This window comes from Ovis aries, chromosome 4 (genome assembly GCF_016772045.2).
Source record: "Ovis aries strain OAR_USU_Benz2616 breed Rambouillet chromosome 4, ARS-UI_Ramb_v3.0, whole genome shotgun sequence".
NCBI classification, from domain to species: Eukaryota; Metazoa; Chordata; class Mammalia; order Artiodactyla; family Bovidae; genus Ovis; species Ovis aries.
Window position 1 is genome coordinate 30,333,762 of NC_056057.1, and position 19,443 is coordinate 30,353,204.

The window sequence follows — 19,443 nt, forward strand, 5'->3', positions numbered from 1 at the left end:
ATGAGTCAACTCTTCGCATGAGGTGCCCAAAGTACTGGAGTTTCAGCTTTAGCATCATTCCTTCCAAAGAAATCCCAGGGTTGATCTCTTTCAGAATGGACTGGTTGGATCTCCTTGCAGTCCAAGGGACTCTCAAGAGTCTTCTCCAACACCACAGTTCAAAAGCATCAATTCTTCAGCACTCAGCCTTCTTCACAGTCCAACTCCCACATCTATACATGACCACTGGAAAAAACATAGCCTTTACATAGACGGACCTTTCCTGGCAAAGTAATGTCTCTGCTTTTGAATATGCTCTCTAGGTTGGTCATAACTTTTCTTCCAAGGAGTAAGCATCTTTTAATTTCATGGCTGTAGTCACCATCTGTAGTGATTTTGGAGCCCCAAAAAACAAAGTCTGACCCTGTTTCCACTGTTTCCCCATCTATTTCCCATGAAATGATGGGACCAGATGCCATGATCTTCGTTTTCTGAATGTTGAGCTTTAAGCCAACTTTTTCACTCTCCACTTTCCAATTATGTGGAGTGTATTTTGAAAGTGGATTGATTTGTTATGTGAGCAAGCCACAGTTACAGACTCATAACCCTAAGGACCATTTCCCTGCTTCCTTTCATTGAACTGTTACGCTAATTACTAAATTAAATCCTTCACTTATTAAAGGAATAGTAAGTGAGATATATAATAGGGAAAAAGGCACATGCTGATTAAAAATTTTGAGAAATCAAGTAAACTTGACTAATATCACCAAGAAATAGTCTCTCTCTCTCTCATTCCTCTTCTTGCTACAACTCTCTAAGTCACCCTTGGGAAGTCTTTTTCTTTTTTCTTTTTTACATAGTAAGAAATCAAATCAAGTCAAATCAGGCACACTAATTTCCAAAATACACTTAACAAGAATCATGTCCCTAATATTCTTCTCCAAATCAAATTTTTCCAAACTGAATTGAGATAGATACTCATTTTCTAAGCTTTCAAAAATATAGAGGAAAAAACAGTGAAGCTCCATTAGAAGGTAAAACAGATTTAGACTCTAGGTTATGTTAAGCTAAGCTTATTCACTGCTGTGAGATTCTAAAAAGTCAGTATCTGTCATCATTGATTTCCATATTTGCAAACTGACTGGGTTAGAATGTTATAAAATATCTTTTCAATAGCAAAATTTTGTCATTCTAGATTCTACCTGAATTAAATTCTCTGCACATTGTTAGTATCTCAGGTTATTCTTTTTTTTTTTTCTGATAATCGGTCACACTTTTATTTTTCATTGGGGTATAATTTACAATATTGTGTTAGTTGAAGATGTACAACAAAGTGAATCTGTTATACATATACATATATCCATTCTTTTTTAGTGTCTCTTCCTATATAGGCCATTACAGAGTGCTGAGTAGAGTTCCCTGTGCTCTACAGTAGTTCCTTATTACTTATCTATTATATATATATGTTTGTATGTGTCAAACTCAATCTGCTAATTTGTCCCCTTACCCTTATCCAGGGTAGCCAGAAATGTATCTTTCACACCTGTAACTCTATTTGTTTTGTAGATAAGTTCGTTTGTAGCTGTCTTTTGGATTCCACATGTAAGTGATATCATATGGTATTTGTCTACCCTAAGTTATTCTCAGGTTAACTGTGGTCTTTGTTTATTATAGATAGTTATTTCATTATCCAGTAAGGAATTAAATGCCTATTCCAAAGCTGGTGCTGTAGCAGAAGAAGTCTTGTCATCAATCCGAACAGTCATAGCCTTTGGGGCCCAGGAGAAAGAAATTCAAAGGTCTGTTTCTTTAATCATGATAATATGCACTTGCTTTTATTTACCCTTGATGCTATTTCCACCAGGAGTCAGTGGTCCAGCTGTGATGGGAACACATTTCTGTCTGACATCACAGCTGCAACTTTTTTTTTGGTGGTTGTTTTTTTGTTTTGTTAAATAAGATCAGTAACTTTATTATTTGTGTAAAAGTGTTGCAGCCATATTATAAAAATTCAAGCCATTGGAGAAATGCACAGAAGAAAAATAACTCACCTTGTTTCACCCTCTTCAGAAAAACATAATTAATATTTAGTGACTATCATTCCAGGCATCTTTTCACATATATACACAGACATCAGAATAGGGAGGTCAGTGCAAAGATCAATGAAAATTATTCTGCTAAGTACGAGCCTGCGCTTCATCTTATTCATAACAAAAATAATGACTTTAACTTTTACCTGAAGAAAATTAAATGGAAATAGAATTTGAAGAAATTGTCAAAGTTTAGATAGCAAATCTCTTCCCAGAAATAATCCTCATCCCAAAGTTATTCCTCTAAAGTGAAGAGGAAAATTATGGACTCACTTCATGGCTAGAATCTTTGTTTTTCATCAACTTGTTTCACTTTATCAAGGTTGGAGAAGGAAATGGCAATCCACTCCAGTATTCTTGGCTGGAAAATTCCATAGACGGAAGAGCCTGATGGGCTATAGTCCGTGGGGTTGCAAAGAGTCAGACATGACTGAGCGACTATCACTCAAGACTATTATATTTTGTTGTGTCTTTTAAAGGTATTTGCAGAATCTAAAAGATGCAAAGGATGTTGGCATAAAAAAAGCTATTGCTTCAAAACTCTCTCTTGGAGCTGTATACTTCTTTATGAATGGAACCTATGGACTTGCTTTTTGGTATGGAACCTCCTTGATTCTTAGTGGAGAACCTGATTATACCATCGGAACTGTTCTTGCTGTAAGTCTTATTTGAGAACAAAGGAGACTGGCTTAGATAATCTTTTCTTACCTAGCGTTTATTAAAAATTTCTCTTTGAATCATAGTAATATTTAAAGATGAGTGTTTTAATAAACAAGTATTTGTTTCCTTCAAATGATTTGTATGCACCTTTATAGTTGTATGTTGTCAGGATTTACTCATCCAGTATGATTTAGTGTCTTCTAAAGCATGATGCTTTTGAAAGAATCATAATTGAATTCTTCACTGGGAGTTAGAGTCATCTTAATCCAGGATTCAAAAAGACCAGTCTCTTGTAAGACTGTTTTCTTTCCATCTTGCTGAGATAAGAGGGCGCTCTGCATTCACCTTGCTAAATGTCTTCTGGAAATAGTCTCTAGATTGGACTCTCCTACTCTTTCTCTGTCCTTTCAGCTCATAGTAATGTTTAAAACAAACTATATACAGCTATGTTCAACATCACAACTTAGAGTTTTTTAAACTCTTAATGGTTATACATTAAATTATAATTTTTTCACTTACACTCCTAAGTTTCAATAATAAACATATCAGTTCAAGGTTAAGAGTCATTTGTCTTGATGAACTAAATGGATCTGGCCGATATACTTTAGTTCTCATTTGGCCTTCCCATTCTATGTAGATTTCTTTTTTGTCAACTAAAGTCATCTTTTAAAGTTTAGACTTTTAAGACTTTAAGCTATTCATTAATTTCTGGTAAACAAAACTTGAGTTTGAGAAATTTTTAGCACCTTTTTCCTCTTCAATTTATATGTGACTCTAGGCTTATAACTTACTTGCTAAGCTTTAGCTTCCTCATCTATAAGACAGGGAAACTAGCACTTAGCTTGTGAGATTCTTTGCTTATTTGTCTTTTGGCAGAGATGTGTCTGTCTGAAAATGGACAACTGTCCACTAATACAAGTAATCAGAAAGTTGGGGAAGAATATTACAGCATCTCTAAGACAATGAAATGTATAACATCCTTCCCTTTAAAGTTAAGAAGTTAACCAGCATGCAAGAGAGTACAGCTCACCTCCTTACCTATCCAGGTTCATGTATGGCTAGCAGTCCTCAGTAAGCAGATTTTTCTGCTCAGCTTCCCCACAGGTAATAACAAGATGATTACAGGACAATTAGAAATTGTTCAACATTAAGAAAAGGCCAACTGCACTTGGTTTAACTAATATTTCCTTTCTGTTTGACATCATCTTCCAATCTTTCCTATCTAATTTCTCTAAAATCCCTCTGAATCTCAACCAAGTATATACTTCATTCTGTGGTCCCTCTTATATAACTGTGAAGGATAAATATTATTTTTTTGTTTCTGTAGGTTTTTTTTAGTGTAATCCATAGTAGTTACTGTATTGGAGCAGCAGCCCCTAACTTTGAAACGTTCACTATAGCCAGAGGAGCCGCCTTTAATATTTTCCGCATTATTGATAAGGTAAGACTCCCAATTGATTTGAAAGATAACTATCATTACTGCAAGAAGAAAACCAAAGAACAGGCACACTCATTTCAGTATGAAAAGGGACAAAATCCATGTTGACCAATTGGCTATGGAAAGAGGAATTGTTTTAACTCTTCTATAAGGAGATTGTGTTTTATCAAAGCCTTCATATCCAACTCAATGCCCTTCTAAAGCAGAAAGGAAAATATTGCAAAAGAAAACACATCTTTAAACTACTTTTAGAATATAGAGAGTGTCAGTTTAGTTTCTCTAAGATTTATAATGCCCTCTTTGTTTTTCCAAGAAACCCACTATAGATAACTTTTCAACAACAGGCTATAAATTGGAATGCATAGAAGGAACTGTGGAATTTAAAAATGTTTCTTTCAGTTATCCATCAAGACCATCTATCAAGGTAAGTAAAATTTAATTACGGAAATGTACAATTTTCTAATATTACTTTCCACTGGCTCGATCACTTCTTAGGATATTGTTTCGGATTAGTCTGACCAAGATTTGGCTGCTTTGTTTAGAGATTTGAGGGGAGAGATGGAGATAGAGACACATAAAGAGGAGAAGGAAAGAAGGAAGGATAGATCACAAATGCACAAATAACGCTGGAAAAACTACTTGCATTTTGCAGCCTCTTCTCTGTATTCAACTGACTAAAGTATTTTCACCTCCCTGGAATTCCTTCACTCTGAATTTGGGAGCACAGCAAAAATGTCTTGAATTGATGGTGCCATCTATTGGTGGTCCCTGGATATTTTCTCACTCAGCATAGACAACTTGGTGGACTTTTTGAAGTTTCTAATCTGGGGGAATTGTGTATATGCTGTGTCTTTCCCTTTTCCCTTCCCTAAAGCCTTTACTATACCAGCTTTTGTGCCTCAGCTTCTGTCTCTTACTTTTACACAAGCACACACTCACACACACACACCACTCAGCAAAAGTGCATCCTTCTCCGTTTACCATTCAGTCTTGGACAATTTCTAGTAAAAATACACCTGTCTGTTCTATTGTTTTCATCCTTTCATCTTATTAGTGTATGTATCTTAAAAAGTAGTTACTGTTAAAGATTGCAAGGAATAATTCTTACTAAAATACCTGTTTTATAGAAAAAGGATGATTTTAAGTGAAATAGGTAAAATTACTAATGTCATCAATCTTTACTGTCTTTTAAAGTGTCCTAATATCTCCTGCATAATTTGCATCGAAAAAAATATTTACCTACTCCTACTACCTTATTTTTTTCTATGTATTTGATTGAAATTATTGTTTTCAAAGATTGCTATTTTAAAAAAAATTTTGTTACTCAATTACCATTATTGGAACAGTGTTGTCTTCCATCATTTTTCTTAATATAAATAGAGCATTTTAATTCCATTTTGCAACTACATTTGGGTTGGCTTCCTGGAGACTTAAGCAACAGTTTTGCCGGTACGTTGCTTGGTAAAGAGCTCTCTGGGTTGTTGTTGTTGTTGTTGTTTTTCTGGGTTTTAAACAACTATTTCTTAAATGAACCTTTGAAACATAGCCTTTTTTGTTAAATTTAAAAATGAATAATTCCCCCCGGAAAAAAGATCTACCCACTGTAAATAAACAAAATATAGATTCTTCGAAAGAAAGAACAGAAGTGAATTCTAGAGTAAAATTGCAAATGGGAGAGGAGGTACTCCCACTGGGTTCCCTTATTTCTCATCTCTTTTAGCGAATTTTTCTCTGCTTGGCCCTTTGAAGGTTTTACCTTTGGTCTCTTTAAAGAGTCTCTTTCTTTACAAATGTGGAGATCAAAGTGAAAGAATTCAAGAGAATATTCCCATGTTTGGGAGAAATGTAAGCAAAGATAGGTGAGTTTCTCAACAGGATTACTGTTGTCATTTTGGGAGGGCAGTTTTTTGGAGTTTCTCTCATAATGCAGGTTCCAGGACACTAAATGCTGGTAGCAACCCCCAGGTATTGAGAAAAGTATAAAAGCACTTACTCCCCCTAAGTTAAGATGTTCCTGTGAGATCTACCACTAGAAAAGGAGGCTTTCTAGTGGTGAAATCCTATTCCAGCGAATCCCTAAGAAGTCTGCCAGTTGTTTTACTTTAGAATATATTTTGCAACAGTGTTAAATATATTCTAAGAAAGAACTTCCTTAAACTGCTCACAGAGATATCTGGCAAGGTTTCATTCCTGTTGTTGCAAGTTAGAAGATATAACTTTCTTTAATTTGGTAGTCACGAAATTCACATGAAATATTTTGACTTAAAAGTTGAAAAGTTTTCTGTGGCTCATTAATAGTCTGAGTACTCAACTTAGATCTTCTTTTTGTATAGATGATTAGTTCTTTACCGTTACTTTCTAAAATTGTGTAGGTAATACACATATATGAAAAAAACATAGCAAGATCTAAGTTTGTTGTTAAGTGCCAAAATTTTTCTGTTTGTAATTATACATTAAATTTCTGAAGATAGGAAAATCATATTCTTACTTATCCTACTTTTATGAATTTTCCTCCCATACATTTCAATAGATTCTGAAAGGTCTGAATCTCAAAATTAAGTCTGGAGAGACAGTAGCCTTGGTCGGCCCCAACGGCAGTGGGAAGAGTACAGCAGTCCAGCTTCTGCAGAGGTTATATGATCCTGATGACGGCTTTGTAAGTGCACCTAGTAAGATCATGTACAGTCCTCACAACGAGATATGGAAATGCCCACCTGTTACAGAGAACTCACAGCTATGTCAACTTTTAACTTTTAACAGTGGGGCTGGGAGAGAAGCCATATTGTTTTCTCTCTTGGATATTAATTCATTCAGCAAGTATTTATTGAGCACCTACCAAGAGCCAGACATTGTTCTATGTGCTGGGAATACACTGCTGAACAAAGCAAAAAAAAGCCTCTCTGCCCTCATCAAGATTGCATTCTAATAAGCGGAGACAGACCATAAATAAAATCAGTAAATTATATAATGTTAGAAGATAATAAATGCTGTAGAGAAAAATAACTAGTAATTTTTAACACCAATAACTTAACAAGAATTTCAGTCTCTCAAAACTTCCCAATAGAATAACATCTGTAGCAAATAAGCACTCTCATTTTTTTTGCATCATCCATATGTTACACTTAATTTTTTAACCTGTAAATAGCATAGAAAACAAGACTATGACAGTCACAGAAGCATAATTTGCACTGCTTCTATTCAGTTTTTCAACTGTTACTTTTAAAAGAAAATATATTCTTCTGAAACATAAATTTAACATCTTAAGTCTCTATGTGGAGTATACTGCTGCTGCTGCTAAGTTGCTTCAGTCTTGTGCAACTCTGTGTGACCCCACAAACAGCAGCCCATCAGGCTCCCCCGTCCTTGGGATTCTCCAAGCAAGAACACTGGAGTGGGTTGCCATTTCCTTCTCCAATGCATGAAAGTGAAAAGTGAAAGTGAAGTCACTCAGTCATGTCCGATTCAGCGACCCCATGGACTGCAGCCTACCAGGCTCCTCCATCCATGGGATTTTCCAGACAAGAGTACTGGAGTGGGGTGCCATTAGACCTACGTATTCATGCTAATATTGAATAAATTATTGGCCAAGTATCCTGTATATAAAGCAGTTGCATGGAAATGCCCATGCCCTGACAGAATACCAGTTGGTGTGAAATACCAGAGTTGCGATTATCATACCTTGGCTTCTGTCATTGAAATATGTTGGGATAATGGATAATGGCATTATCTATGGGGAATACAATGTTCATTTATTTATATCAGGGAGTAAAATGCACTTTTATCTTTTGCAGAGGATTGTGGTGTTGAAGGGAAGGAAAGAATTTCCTAGAAAACAATGCAGAAGTCATATAAGTCTTAAAACAACAAAACTGAAGTTTTTTACATGTGTCTACATAATAACATTTGTGACTCCTAGGGTATATATCCTCATAATACCTAATTTGTGGATCATGTTAGGGCCTGTAGATCATGTTAGCCTTAGTGTTAGGGCTTCCCTGGTGGCTCAGACAGTAAAGAATCTGCCTGTAATGCAAGAGACACTGCATTCAATCCTTGGGTCAGGAAGATCTCCTGGAGAAGGGAATGACTACCCACTCCAGTATTCTTGCCTGGAAAATTCCATGGATAGAGGAGCCTTGCAGGTTATAGTCTATGGGGTAGAGTAAAGATATTCATATAGTCTGACCAAATTTTAAGTCAATTTTTTTAGGTTTTAAGTCAATTTTTTTAGCTTTTATTAGTTCCCAACTGCCAGAAAAATTCTATTGGCAATGTACTTGTTATACATATTTTATCAAAATATAGTCAGTCTTTGTTTCCTGAAACAACCTGCTTCTCAGCTTATGTTTTGGAGTAGTAAAAAAGGTTTTAACCCAATGCAGTGAAAGGCATCACAATGATTCATTTCTTTGGATTTGTAGATCACGGTGGATGGTAACGACATCAGAACTTTAAATGTGCAGCATTATCGAGAACATTTTGGAGTGGTCAGCCAAGAGCCTGTTTTGTTTGGAACCACCATTAATAACAATATTAGATATGGACAAGATGGTGTGACTAATGAAGACATTGAGAAAGCAGCAAAGGAAGCAAATGCTTATGATTTTATAATGGAATTTCCCAAGGTAAGCACACTATGTAACCTATATTCTTAGCTTAAACCTAAAGCACCGAAATATTCCAAAATAAGTTAAATAATGATAACATCTACACTGTAAGGTAAGTGTGATTAATTTTTGCATTGTCCTAGATGAAACAACTATAAATGAGAGAGCATGGTAACAACCCAAAGTATACATTGTTGAAAGTCAATGTTTTAAATCTGTTTTGTTCTTACTCGTTCTCACTGCTAATGGAAAAGAAAAATAAAGGATATGTTCAAATATAACAAAGAAATATGAAAGAAAATCATCAGTCCACCCTGAGAAATGTGTATCTGCAAAATGTTGATTTGCAAGGCCATCTTGTGGCTAAGAGTGGGAATGTCACAGGCAATGTTCAGATTGGTTCTGTGTTAAGGCAAAGGAAAAAATTTTGTTTTTGAAGTATATGGAACTACTGTTGGATAAGAAATGTGAAATTATAGTTGGAAAGAGATACAGTAAACTATAATTTGGGGTATTAGGACATATGAGATCCTAATGGAGATTTTCCAGGCAAGAGTACTGGAGTGGGTTGCCATTGCCTTCTCCGTTAAAATTGATAGAGAGCTATAAAAATATGTATATTTCTTAAAGTATTTGTTCATTAGTAGCATTTCATTTTCAGTTATTCATTTAATTTTCAATTTCATGCCAGTATCACCTGAAATTATTATGGAGAGCACCTTGTGAAATAAGAAAGGATGATACGTGAAAGTAAAACACAAATACAATTCTAACATCCCAGAAGGCAATAATAACAAAAAAGTTATTTTAATGAATATATTTTACAAACCACATTCCATAGGTCATAATAATTTTGTTCTATTCATAAAATTTTTGTTATGCTATTTATTACCTCCTTTCCCCATTATTTAGGGTCATACTTAGGACAGAAAAGTTATTCTTTGAGGTCATTCTTTGCCTTGTGGTTTGGGAAAACACAAACTTCCTTTCTTTGACCTTCATTCAACACTTTCACTGACTTCTTTTCCTCAAAAAAAAAAAAAATGATCTTCAGGTTTCCCCTTGGAATTAAGGAGTTTTCCGGTGTCTCTTGTCATTTTTTGAACTGTGGTGTTGGAAAAGACTCTTGAGAGTCCCTCGGACTGTAAGGAGATCCAACCAGTCAATCCTAAAGGAACTCAGTCCTGAATATTCATTGGAAGGACTGATGCTGAAGCTGAAACTACATTGGAAAATACCCTGATGCTAGGAAAGATTGAAGGTGGGAGGAGAAGGGAATGACAGAGGATGAAATGGTTGATTGGCATCACCTAATTAATGGACATGAGTTTGAGTAAGCTCTGGGAGTTGGTGTTGGACAAGGAAGCTGGCGTGCTGCAGTTCATGGGGTTGCAAAGAGTTGGACATGACTGAGCGACAGAACTGAACTGAACTGAAGTCATTCCCTGTAAGTTATGACTTATTTTTACTAAAAGGCCAATATTTACACAAAGGTGTCCTTGTTATAAATCTAATAGTAAATCCTAAAGATATAATGCAAAGAACAAATTAATATTTCTGGTTTATCATGATAGAAGCTAAATCCCACAGCCATGATAGTTAAACTGGGACATAAGAATAAACATAATAATAAATAAAAGTTACAGTAGTGGTTTCATATAGGTAAAAATTTAGGGAAAGCTATACTCAAAAATAAATACCATTTCTGGGCTTTCTATCTTGTTCCATTGGTCTATATTTCTGCTTTGTGCCAGGACCATACTGTCTTGATGACTGTAGCTTTGTAGTAAAAGGGCTTCCCAGGTAGTGCTAGTGGTAAGGAACCCACCTACCAGTGCAGGAGACATAAGAGACGCAAGCTCGATCCCTGGGTTGAGAAGATCTCCTGGAATAGGGCACGGCAACCCACACCAGTATTCTTGCCTGAAGAACCCCAAGGACAGAGGATCCTGGTGGGCTACAGTCCATATGGTCGCAAAGAGTTGCACATGACTGAGGCAACTTAGCAAACACGCATGCACATGAGAGTAAAATCAACATTTTCCTCAGAAGAAAACAGAACTGAGTCTCTTCAACATATTATGCATAGATTTCAATATGTATTCTACAATATCTAAATGTGCAAAGAAACAGGAAACTATGATCCATAGGCAAAAAAAAAAAAACCACCCATAATCTCAATATTTATTCACTTAAGCAAAATTTCAAGGGACTTCTGTGGCAGTCCAGTGGTTAAGACTTCCCCTTTCAGTGCACGGGGTGCAAGTTCAATTCCTGGTCAGGAAGTTAAGATCCCACATGCCTCAGGGCCAAAAAACCAAAAACATTAATAAAAGAAGAAGAAACAATATTATAACAAATTCAATAACGACTTTAAAAATGGTTCACATCAAAAAAATCTATAGGGCTTCCCTGGTGGCTCAGTCGTAAAGAATCCACCTGCCAATGCAGGAGACGCAGGCTTAATCCCTGGTCCATGAGGATCCCACATGACTTGAAGCAACTAAACCCATGCATCACAACTACTGAGCCTGTGCTATAGAACTACTGAGCCCTCCCACCGGAAATGCTGAAGCCCATGTGCCCTAGAGCCCATGCTCAGCAACAAGAGAAGCCACCGCTATGAGCAGCCTGCACACTGCAACTAAAGAAAAGCCCACACAGGAATGAACACCCAGAACAGCCAAATAAATAAACAACACTTTTTTTTTTAATCTATAAAAAAGAAGTCTTTTTTTTAAGTTTCAAAAAAAAATTTCAAAATGCATGAAGCAAAAAGAATACATCTGAAAGGAGAAACAGGCAAATCCACAATTTTAGCTGAAGGCTTTAATACTTGATTGAACAAGCAGGCAAAAGATCTAAGGATATACATAACCTCAACAATACTATCATCCAACTAGATATAACTGATATTTATAGACAGTTTCACCCAATAACAGCATAAAACATTTTTCTTAAGTGCATGTGGAATGTTCACTGAGATAAACAATATTCTCGACATTGAAAGAAAAAACGTGTATAATTTCAAAGTACATATAGTTCAAAGTTCAAAGGAAACATACAAAGTATGTCCTTGGGCCATAATAGAATTAAAATGTAGACATCAATAACAGAAATATACCTGGAAAATCCACAAATATTTGAGAATTAAAGAACCTACTTCTAAATAATATATGGACCAAATAGAAAGTTTCAAGAAAAATTAAAAACTTTTGAAGTAAAAATGAAAATACAAGGTATCTGTATTTGTGGAATACACTTGATCTTTCAACAATATGGGTTTGAACCGTACATATTCACTTATACAGGAATTTTTTCCAAAAAATACATACTGTAGCACTACATGACCCCAGCTGGTAAAATTCAAGGATGTGGACACAGAGGACTGATTGTAAAGTTATACTTGGATTTTTGACTGGGTGGGGGTTGGTGTCCCTAGCACCTATGTTGTTCAAGGATCAACTGCTTTAAGAGAAACTTATAGCATCAAGTGCTTACTTTAGAAAAGAAAAAGATCTAAAATCCATTAACTGCGTTTGCATCTTGAGAAACTAGAGTCAGAAGAGCAAATCAAATGCAAGGCAAGTAGAAGAGAAATAATATAGACTAGAGCAGAAAACAGTGAAATTAAAAACAGAAAACATTAGAAACAGTCACTGTGAAACTAAAAGCTGATTCCTTAAAAAGATCAATAAAATCAGTAAAACTATAGCAAACCTGATGAAGAAACAAAAAAGAGAAGAGAATATCAGGGATCAAAGAAGGTACATTATTATTAATCCCAAAGACATTAAAAGATTGATATAGGAATACTACAAACAAAGATATACCTATAATATTGACAACATAGAAGAGGTTCTATTCCCTGAAAGACACAAACCACAAAAACTCACTCAAAAAGAAGTGGGTAGGTAACCTTAATAAGATGTATAACTATGAAAAAAATAAACTGGCTCTCAGAATAGTAGCAACAGCTACAAATGAAATTAAAAGTGGCATTCACAATAGCATTAAAAAATATAAAATAGAATAAATATAATGAAAGATCTGTAAATCTTCTATGCGAAAACTATAGAACGCTGCTTAGAGAAATTAAACAATACCTAAATATAATAAATAAGATGTTATCTTATTCATTGATTTAGAGGTTGAATATTTTTAAAGATATGCATTCTCCCCAAACCAATCTATAAATTTAGTGCTATTTCAATCAAAATCTCAGCTGTCTTTTTCATGTGCAGAAGTCTGCAGTCCATGGGGTCGCTGAGAGTCAGACGCGACTGAGCGACTTCACTTTGACTTTTCACTTAGGAAATGGCAACCCACTCCAGTATTCCTGCCTAGAGAATCCCAGGGACGGGGGAGCCTGGTGGGCTGCCGTCTATGGAGTCGCACAAAGTCGGACACAACTGAAGTGACTTAGCAGCAGCAGCAGCAATCAAAATCTCAGCTGTCTTTTTCATGTGCAGAAGTCAACAGGCTGATTAAAAATTTTATTTAGAAATCTAAGTGAAAGTGAAAGTGAAGTCACTCAGTCGTGTCCGATTCTTTGTGACCCCATGGACTGTAGCCTATCAGGCTCCTCCGTCCACGGGGTTTTCCAGGCAAGAGTGCTGGAGTGGATTGCCATTTCCTTCTCCAGGGGAACTTCCCCACCCAGGAATCGACCCGGGTCTCCCACACTACAGGCAGACGCTTACGCTTTACCGTCTGAGCCACCAGGACCAACAATCGTCAAAACAATTTTGGAAAAAGAGCAACAAACCTGGAGACCTACGATAGTTAATTTTAAGACAGCAATTAAGACAGTGATAATTACCTAACAGCAGGTTTCCCAGGTGGTACAATGGTAATGCAAGACGCATAGGAGATGCAGATTCGATCCCTGGGTTGGAAAGACCCCTGGAGTAGAAAATGACAACCCACTCCAGTATTCTTGACTGGAAATTTCCAAGGACAGAAGAGCCTGGCAGGATACAGTCCATGGGGTGGCAAAGGGTCAGACATAACTGAGCATACACAGGCATTGACATTAACAATGGACGTGTAAATCAGTGGAACACAGCACAGAGTCTAGAAATAGACCCACATATATCTACTGAATTGATTTTTGACAAGGCCAGTGTAATTCAGTGGGAGAGAGGAAAGTCTTTTCAACAAATGGTGCTAGAAAAATTGGATATCCATGTGTTAAAAAAAAAGAAATGTGGCCCTTACCTCATACTATATACACATATAATTTACCATGAATCTTAGACCAAATGAAACTTAAGCCATCTAACTTCAAAAATAAGTGCACACTCTGTGATTCTATTTATATGAAATTGTAGAACTAGCAAAATTAATTTATAGTGCTAAATATCAGATCAATGGTATCTGAGACAAGATGTGGGTTTTGACTGGAAAGGGTCATTTGGAACCTTTCTAGGATGATGGAAATTTTCTGTTTTTATTTGGGTGGTAATAACATGGATACATGCATTTTTCAAAACTCATACAACTATTCTTTTAAAACAGATGCATTTTATTATGAAAAATTATTCATCAATAAGGTGTGTGTGTATATATATATATACTTTTTTTAAAATGTGGGGCTTCCCAGATGGTGCTAGTGGTAAAGAACCCCCCTGCCAATGCAGGTTATCCCTAGGTCAGGAAGATCCCCTGGAGGAGGGCATTACAACCCATTCCAGTATTCTTGCTTGGAGAATCCCATGTACAGAGGAGCCTGGCAGGCTATTGCCGATAGGGTCGCAAAAAGTTGGACATGAATGAAGCGACTTGGCATGCACATTTTTAATGTAAAGGTCAAACTCTAGAAGTTAAAAGTTTAGAAGTAGTATTTGAAAATAAGTCCTTGAAGAAATGAAGTTTGTATCAGGGACTTAGCACAATAGAATATTACTAACTATGCTTCATTAATTCTAGAAATTACTCCAACTTCAAATATCTAACAGCATATACTTTGTTGAAGATATAGATATCAAAAAAAAGTAAAAGAAGGCCCAAAAATTCTCCCAAGATTGAAAAAACATTTTGAAGAAGAAGTTTGTTTTTACAGCAATCTTTTTCATACTATTTTTCAGAATGTAAAGGAAATTTTGAGTAATACATTAAATTACTAATAAACATTTTAAATAATAAATTATGTGTACTACAGTGTATTATAAAAGTATCTTTAAAACTTTGAAAATTGGTTCAAATTATTGTTAATCTTCCTTAAAATCCTAGATTATGCTATGTCCTCATTTTTTTTAGTCCTAGCCAAATTTTCCTTTGGTCTTCTCTTCAATAGATTCTTTTTAAAATAGTTATTTATTTTTACAAAGAACAAATCATATATCAAATACTATCCAGACTGCAGCAGTGACTAATCTGGCATTAAAACACAACCATCTGGGGGAGAATGAATTCACATATATATATATATGGCTGAGTCCCTTTGCTTTTTGCCTGGAACTGTTAACAACATTGTTAATTGGCTATACCCCAATGCAGAATAAAAAGTTCAATAAATAAATAAATGAGAAAAAAAATCCACAATTGTGACTGCCATTTCCTCTTCTAATCATCTGACCATGCTGCCTTCTGTTTCTGTTTTCTTTCCTAATTTTCATTAGAAATTTAATACCTTGGTAGGGGAAAAAGGAACTCAAATGAGTGGAGGACAGAAACAGAGAATCGCAATTGCTCGAGCTTTAGTTCGAAACCCGAAGATTCTGATCTTAGATGAGGCTACGTCTGCCTTAGATACAGAAAGCGAATCAGTAGTTCAAGCTGCACTGGTGAAGGTAAGTAAGCAGATTCATTATTTTAATGTTCCTGGTTCAGCATTATTTTTAAGTACCAGGAAGTATGGCTCCATAATGGATTATTTATTCATTTCAGAGCCCTCCTTAAGTTATGAATGCAGAGTGTTCATCCTGGTAAAAATTTCTGTAATGTTTATAGGAAGTGATATGGAGGAGAAAAGAAGATGCTATGCTTGGTGTTAAAAATATATATGAGGCTCGTAACCAAGCAATCATCCCATATATACAGGTCTGCATCCCATTCCAACAGGTCTGCACTTTCCACTTCCCCAGGGTAACTCCATACTCCTACCACAATTATAATCACATCCACCCTTTATCTCTTCCATATACTGCTATGGGGTTCTCTTCTCTGACCATTTTTCCTCTCTAGGATAATCCCAGAGTACTCATTTTAACTTAATTTCACTTCAAGTGGAGAAGCATACCGTGTGGTTTGCCTTGACCTTGAACCATCCTCCTTCAACAGCCCTAAGGCCCTCATTCTGCCTTCCTACTCACTGTGTGGATGCGTGCTAAGTCGCTTCAGTCGTGTGCGACTCTTTGAGACCCTAGGGGCTATAGCCTGCCAGGTTCCTCTGTCCGTGGGATTCTCCAGGCATGAATACTGGAGTGAGTTGTTATGCCCTCCTCCAGGGGACCTTCCCAACCCAGGGATTGAACCCACATCTCCTGCGGCTCATGCACTGCTGGCGGATTCTTTATTGCTGAGTCACAGGGAAGCACCCTACTCACTACAAGCTGCTGAATATACTTCATGGCCACAATGCAGAACTGGCCTTTTACCAAAATGCACTGCATCTGGGAAGGTAGTTAGTGGTGGTGACATGAAAAACCATAGAATACTTTTTCCAATAGCCAAACCCTCTTTGAAATCATGGCCTTCAAACCCTTTAGAAGGCTTAATGGCACTTTTTACTTTGTGCTTCTCTAAAAATGGATTGGGTTTTTCTAAGAAAATTACAGACTTTTCTTTTTAAATACTGAGTTTGCATGACTAGAAATGGATACTGGCAACCAGAGTCCCAAACAATTATTGAAAAATCTATTACTTACTATTGTCAATTTGCAAATCAGAGTTTTACAAATTTATAAATTTTTACCTTGTTTCCATCTCACATGATAAGAGTACCGAAAGGTGCTCATATTTCTTATTTTCATAAAATAAGTAATATGAAAATCCATGTTCATTATAGACATTTTGCCAATTTGGTTCATTTTGGTGAAGAAATGATAATTTCCTCAAAGGCATGACTCATATTCTATTCATTTCTTAACACTTAATAACTAAGACAGGGCTCTATTTATAAAATACACTCAAATTGTGTATACTAATGGTGATGTTTAGTTACTTAAGGCTTGAATGTACTAAAAAATGATTAGATTTAACTGTTTCAAATTACATAATTTTTCTAGTTTTATTGAACTATAATCAACATATATATAAGATTTTTTAAAATATTATACTAGGCTCTGAAGTTTTTTACAGGTTAAATGTTGTGCCCATTGCCTTTTCATTCAATATGTTAATCACATCAGGCAATCAAAATTTGTTCAGACTTTTGAAAAAACAGTAAGTCCCCTACATATGAACAGGTTTCATTCTGAGAGTGCATTTTTTAAGTCCAATTTGTTCGTAAATCCAATAAAGATAGCCTGGGTACCCAACTAATACAATTGGCCATATAGTGCTGTACTGTAATAGGTTTATAATACTTTTTACACAACAAATCCATTAAAAACAAACAAACACAAAAAATAAAACATTTTTAATCTTACAGTACAATATCTTGAAAAGTATGGTACAGTACCAGCTATTATCACCTCTGCTTTTACAGTTGCTTTGTGACATCATTGCCTTGAAATAAAGATACTGTTCTCTATATAGTATTGTACAGGAAAGTACACCAAAGCACAACCACTTGTAGAGAATGCACACAAGTGATGATGTATACCAGACATGGGAACTAATTTATGTGATTGGACATGAGAAACATCTTTGAAAGTTCACAACTTGCAAGGGGAACTTACTGCAAATAGTTGCTTAGAGTCATGATAAACTAATCAATATTGTTTTCTACTGCCTGAAATGAAATCTATATCATAAGTGAAAATATAAAAATACAAAATGCTTGTAAATGATTATTCCAAGTATATATTTTTAAAATTCAGTTACTGTTATTCTTTTTCCGTTTTTAAAGGGTGTAATTAAATCAGTGTTATAGAGATATACAGGTGTGAAATTACTTTAAGTAGACTTTGCTGATCTTTTGTGAGGTGAGGGTAAATGGTTACTATGGGGTGACGAGTGGTACAGCTCATTAAATATGTATGCTTCAGTATTTAATTGACGTGTGGTGGAGAGGAGAGTTGGAGCTTCCCCATGGGCTCAATGGTAAAGAATCTGCCTGTGATGTGGAAGATGTAGGAGACCTAGGTTCAATCCCTGGGTTGGGAAGATCCCCTGGAGGAAGGCATGACAACCCACTCTAGTACTCCTGCCTGGAGAATTCCCTGGACAGAGGAGCCTAGCAGGCTGCAGTCCACAGAGTTGTACTGAGTTGGACACAACTGCAGTGATTTAACACACACACACACACACACACACACACACACACACACACGAAAGGAAGAGTTAAAATACAGGCAAAGCTATGAACACTCCAGCGCTGTGAGAGTTCTGTACATTCACTACACATATGGTGATTGTGGAACCAAGCTTTAAAGAGGTCCCCACCTAAAGAGGGTAGGGCATCCAACAGGTCTCATTTCTGCTCAGACATCTGTCTATAAATTCTAGAACCCTGTGGCATGATACAGCCTAATCCACAGCAGTTAACAGATTTTTATAGCTCAAAATATCATGTAAACCACTAGCCAACAAAGAGGGAACAATAAAATGTATTCTTTCTCACTGGTGAATGCAGCATCCACCTCCTTCCATACCCAGCCTTCAGATATCCTCCCAATCCTCCCAACTCCCCCTCTCCATTACCCCATCGTCTTCCTTTTGTATGAAGCTATAGAACCAACAAAATTAATCTATAGTGATAAAAAAAATCAAATCAATAGTTTACTGGGAGAAGAGGGTGGATTTTGACTGAAAAGGGGCATGAGGGAAATATCACTCTTGTTCTTACTTGGATTATTGCAATAGCTATCTCCCATGGGCTTCCTTGGTGGCTCAGATGGTAAAGAATCTGCCTGCAATGCAGGAGACCCAGGTTCAATCCCTGGGTTGGGAAGACCTTCTGGAGAAGGAAATGGCAACTCACTCAAGTACTCTTGCCTGGAGAATCGCATGAACAAAGGAGCCTGGCAGGCTACAGTCAATGGGGTCACAAAGAGTTGCACACGATTGAGTGACTAACGCATAACATAATATCTCGCATACTGCTCACTTCAGTCTGTTCTCAGCACAGCACACAGACGATATTACTAAAATGTAAATTTGATCGTGTTGCCCTTCTGCTCAAACCCTTCAGTGGCTCCTTATCTTACTTGTCACTCTAAGTAAAAACCAAATTCCTTACAGAAGCTATAAGGTTCTATGGAGTTGGGCACCAAGCTCTTTCTGGAACCGAGCCACTCTGTCCCACATTGGCTACCCCTTAAACATACCATAGCCCTTTATATCAGCTAATATATTATACACATATTTGTTTATTTTCTCTCTTCCCCTACTAAAATATCTACTCTCTTCTACTAAAACATCTGCTGTCTATCATCAAAGGCATTGATTGTTTAACTGCAGCATACTCAGCAATAGAACAATGCCTGGCCCTCATTAGTCAACACATTTTTGTTGACTAGTGTTTGGATGAGTGTGATACAGAAGAGTTTCAAGGCCTGAA

The 19,443-nt window shown here is 36.3% G+C and overlaps 1 protein-coding gene across 8 annotated transcripts in view; it reads left to right on the forward strand.

Annotated features, from left to right (window-relative positions):
• ABCB5 (ATP binding cassette subfamily B member 5) overlaps positions 1–19,443 on the forward strand; it is a 117,949-nt gene that overhangs the window by 20,090 nt on the left and 78,416 nt on the right. For all 8 annotated transcript variants that reach the window (XR_009600469.1, XR_009600468.1, XM_027968505.3 and 5 more), the window contains exons 8-14: positions 1,654–1,778; positions 2,549–2,726; positions 4,057–4,170; positions 4,481–4,591; positions 6,698–6,823; positions 8,589–8,792; positions 15,398–15,568. Coding sequence is in view for 6 of the 8 variants with exons in the window: in XM_027968505.3 (XP_027824306.1) it covers positions 1,654–1,778; positions 2,549–2,726; positions 4,057–4,170; positions 4,481–4,591; positions 6,698–6,823; positions 8,589–8,792; positions 15,398–15,568 (1,029 nt within the window). In the remaining 2 variants the exon portion in view is untranslated. The remainder of the gene's footprint in view (positions 1–1,653; positions 1,779–2,548; positions 2,727–4,056; positions 4,171–4,480; positions 4,592–6,697; positions 6,824–8,588; positions 8,793–15,397; positions 15,569–19,443) is intronic.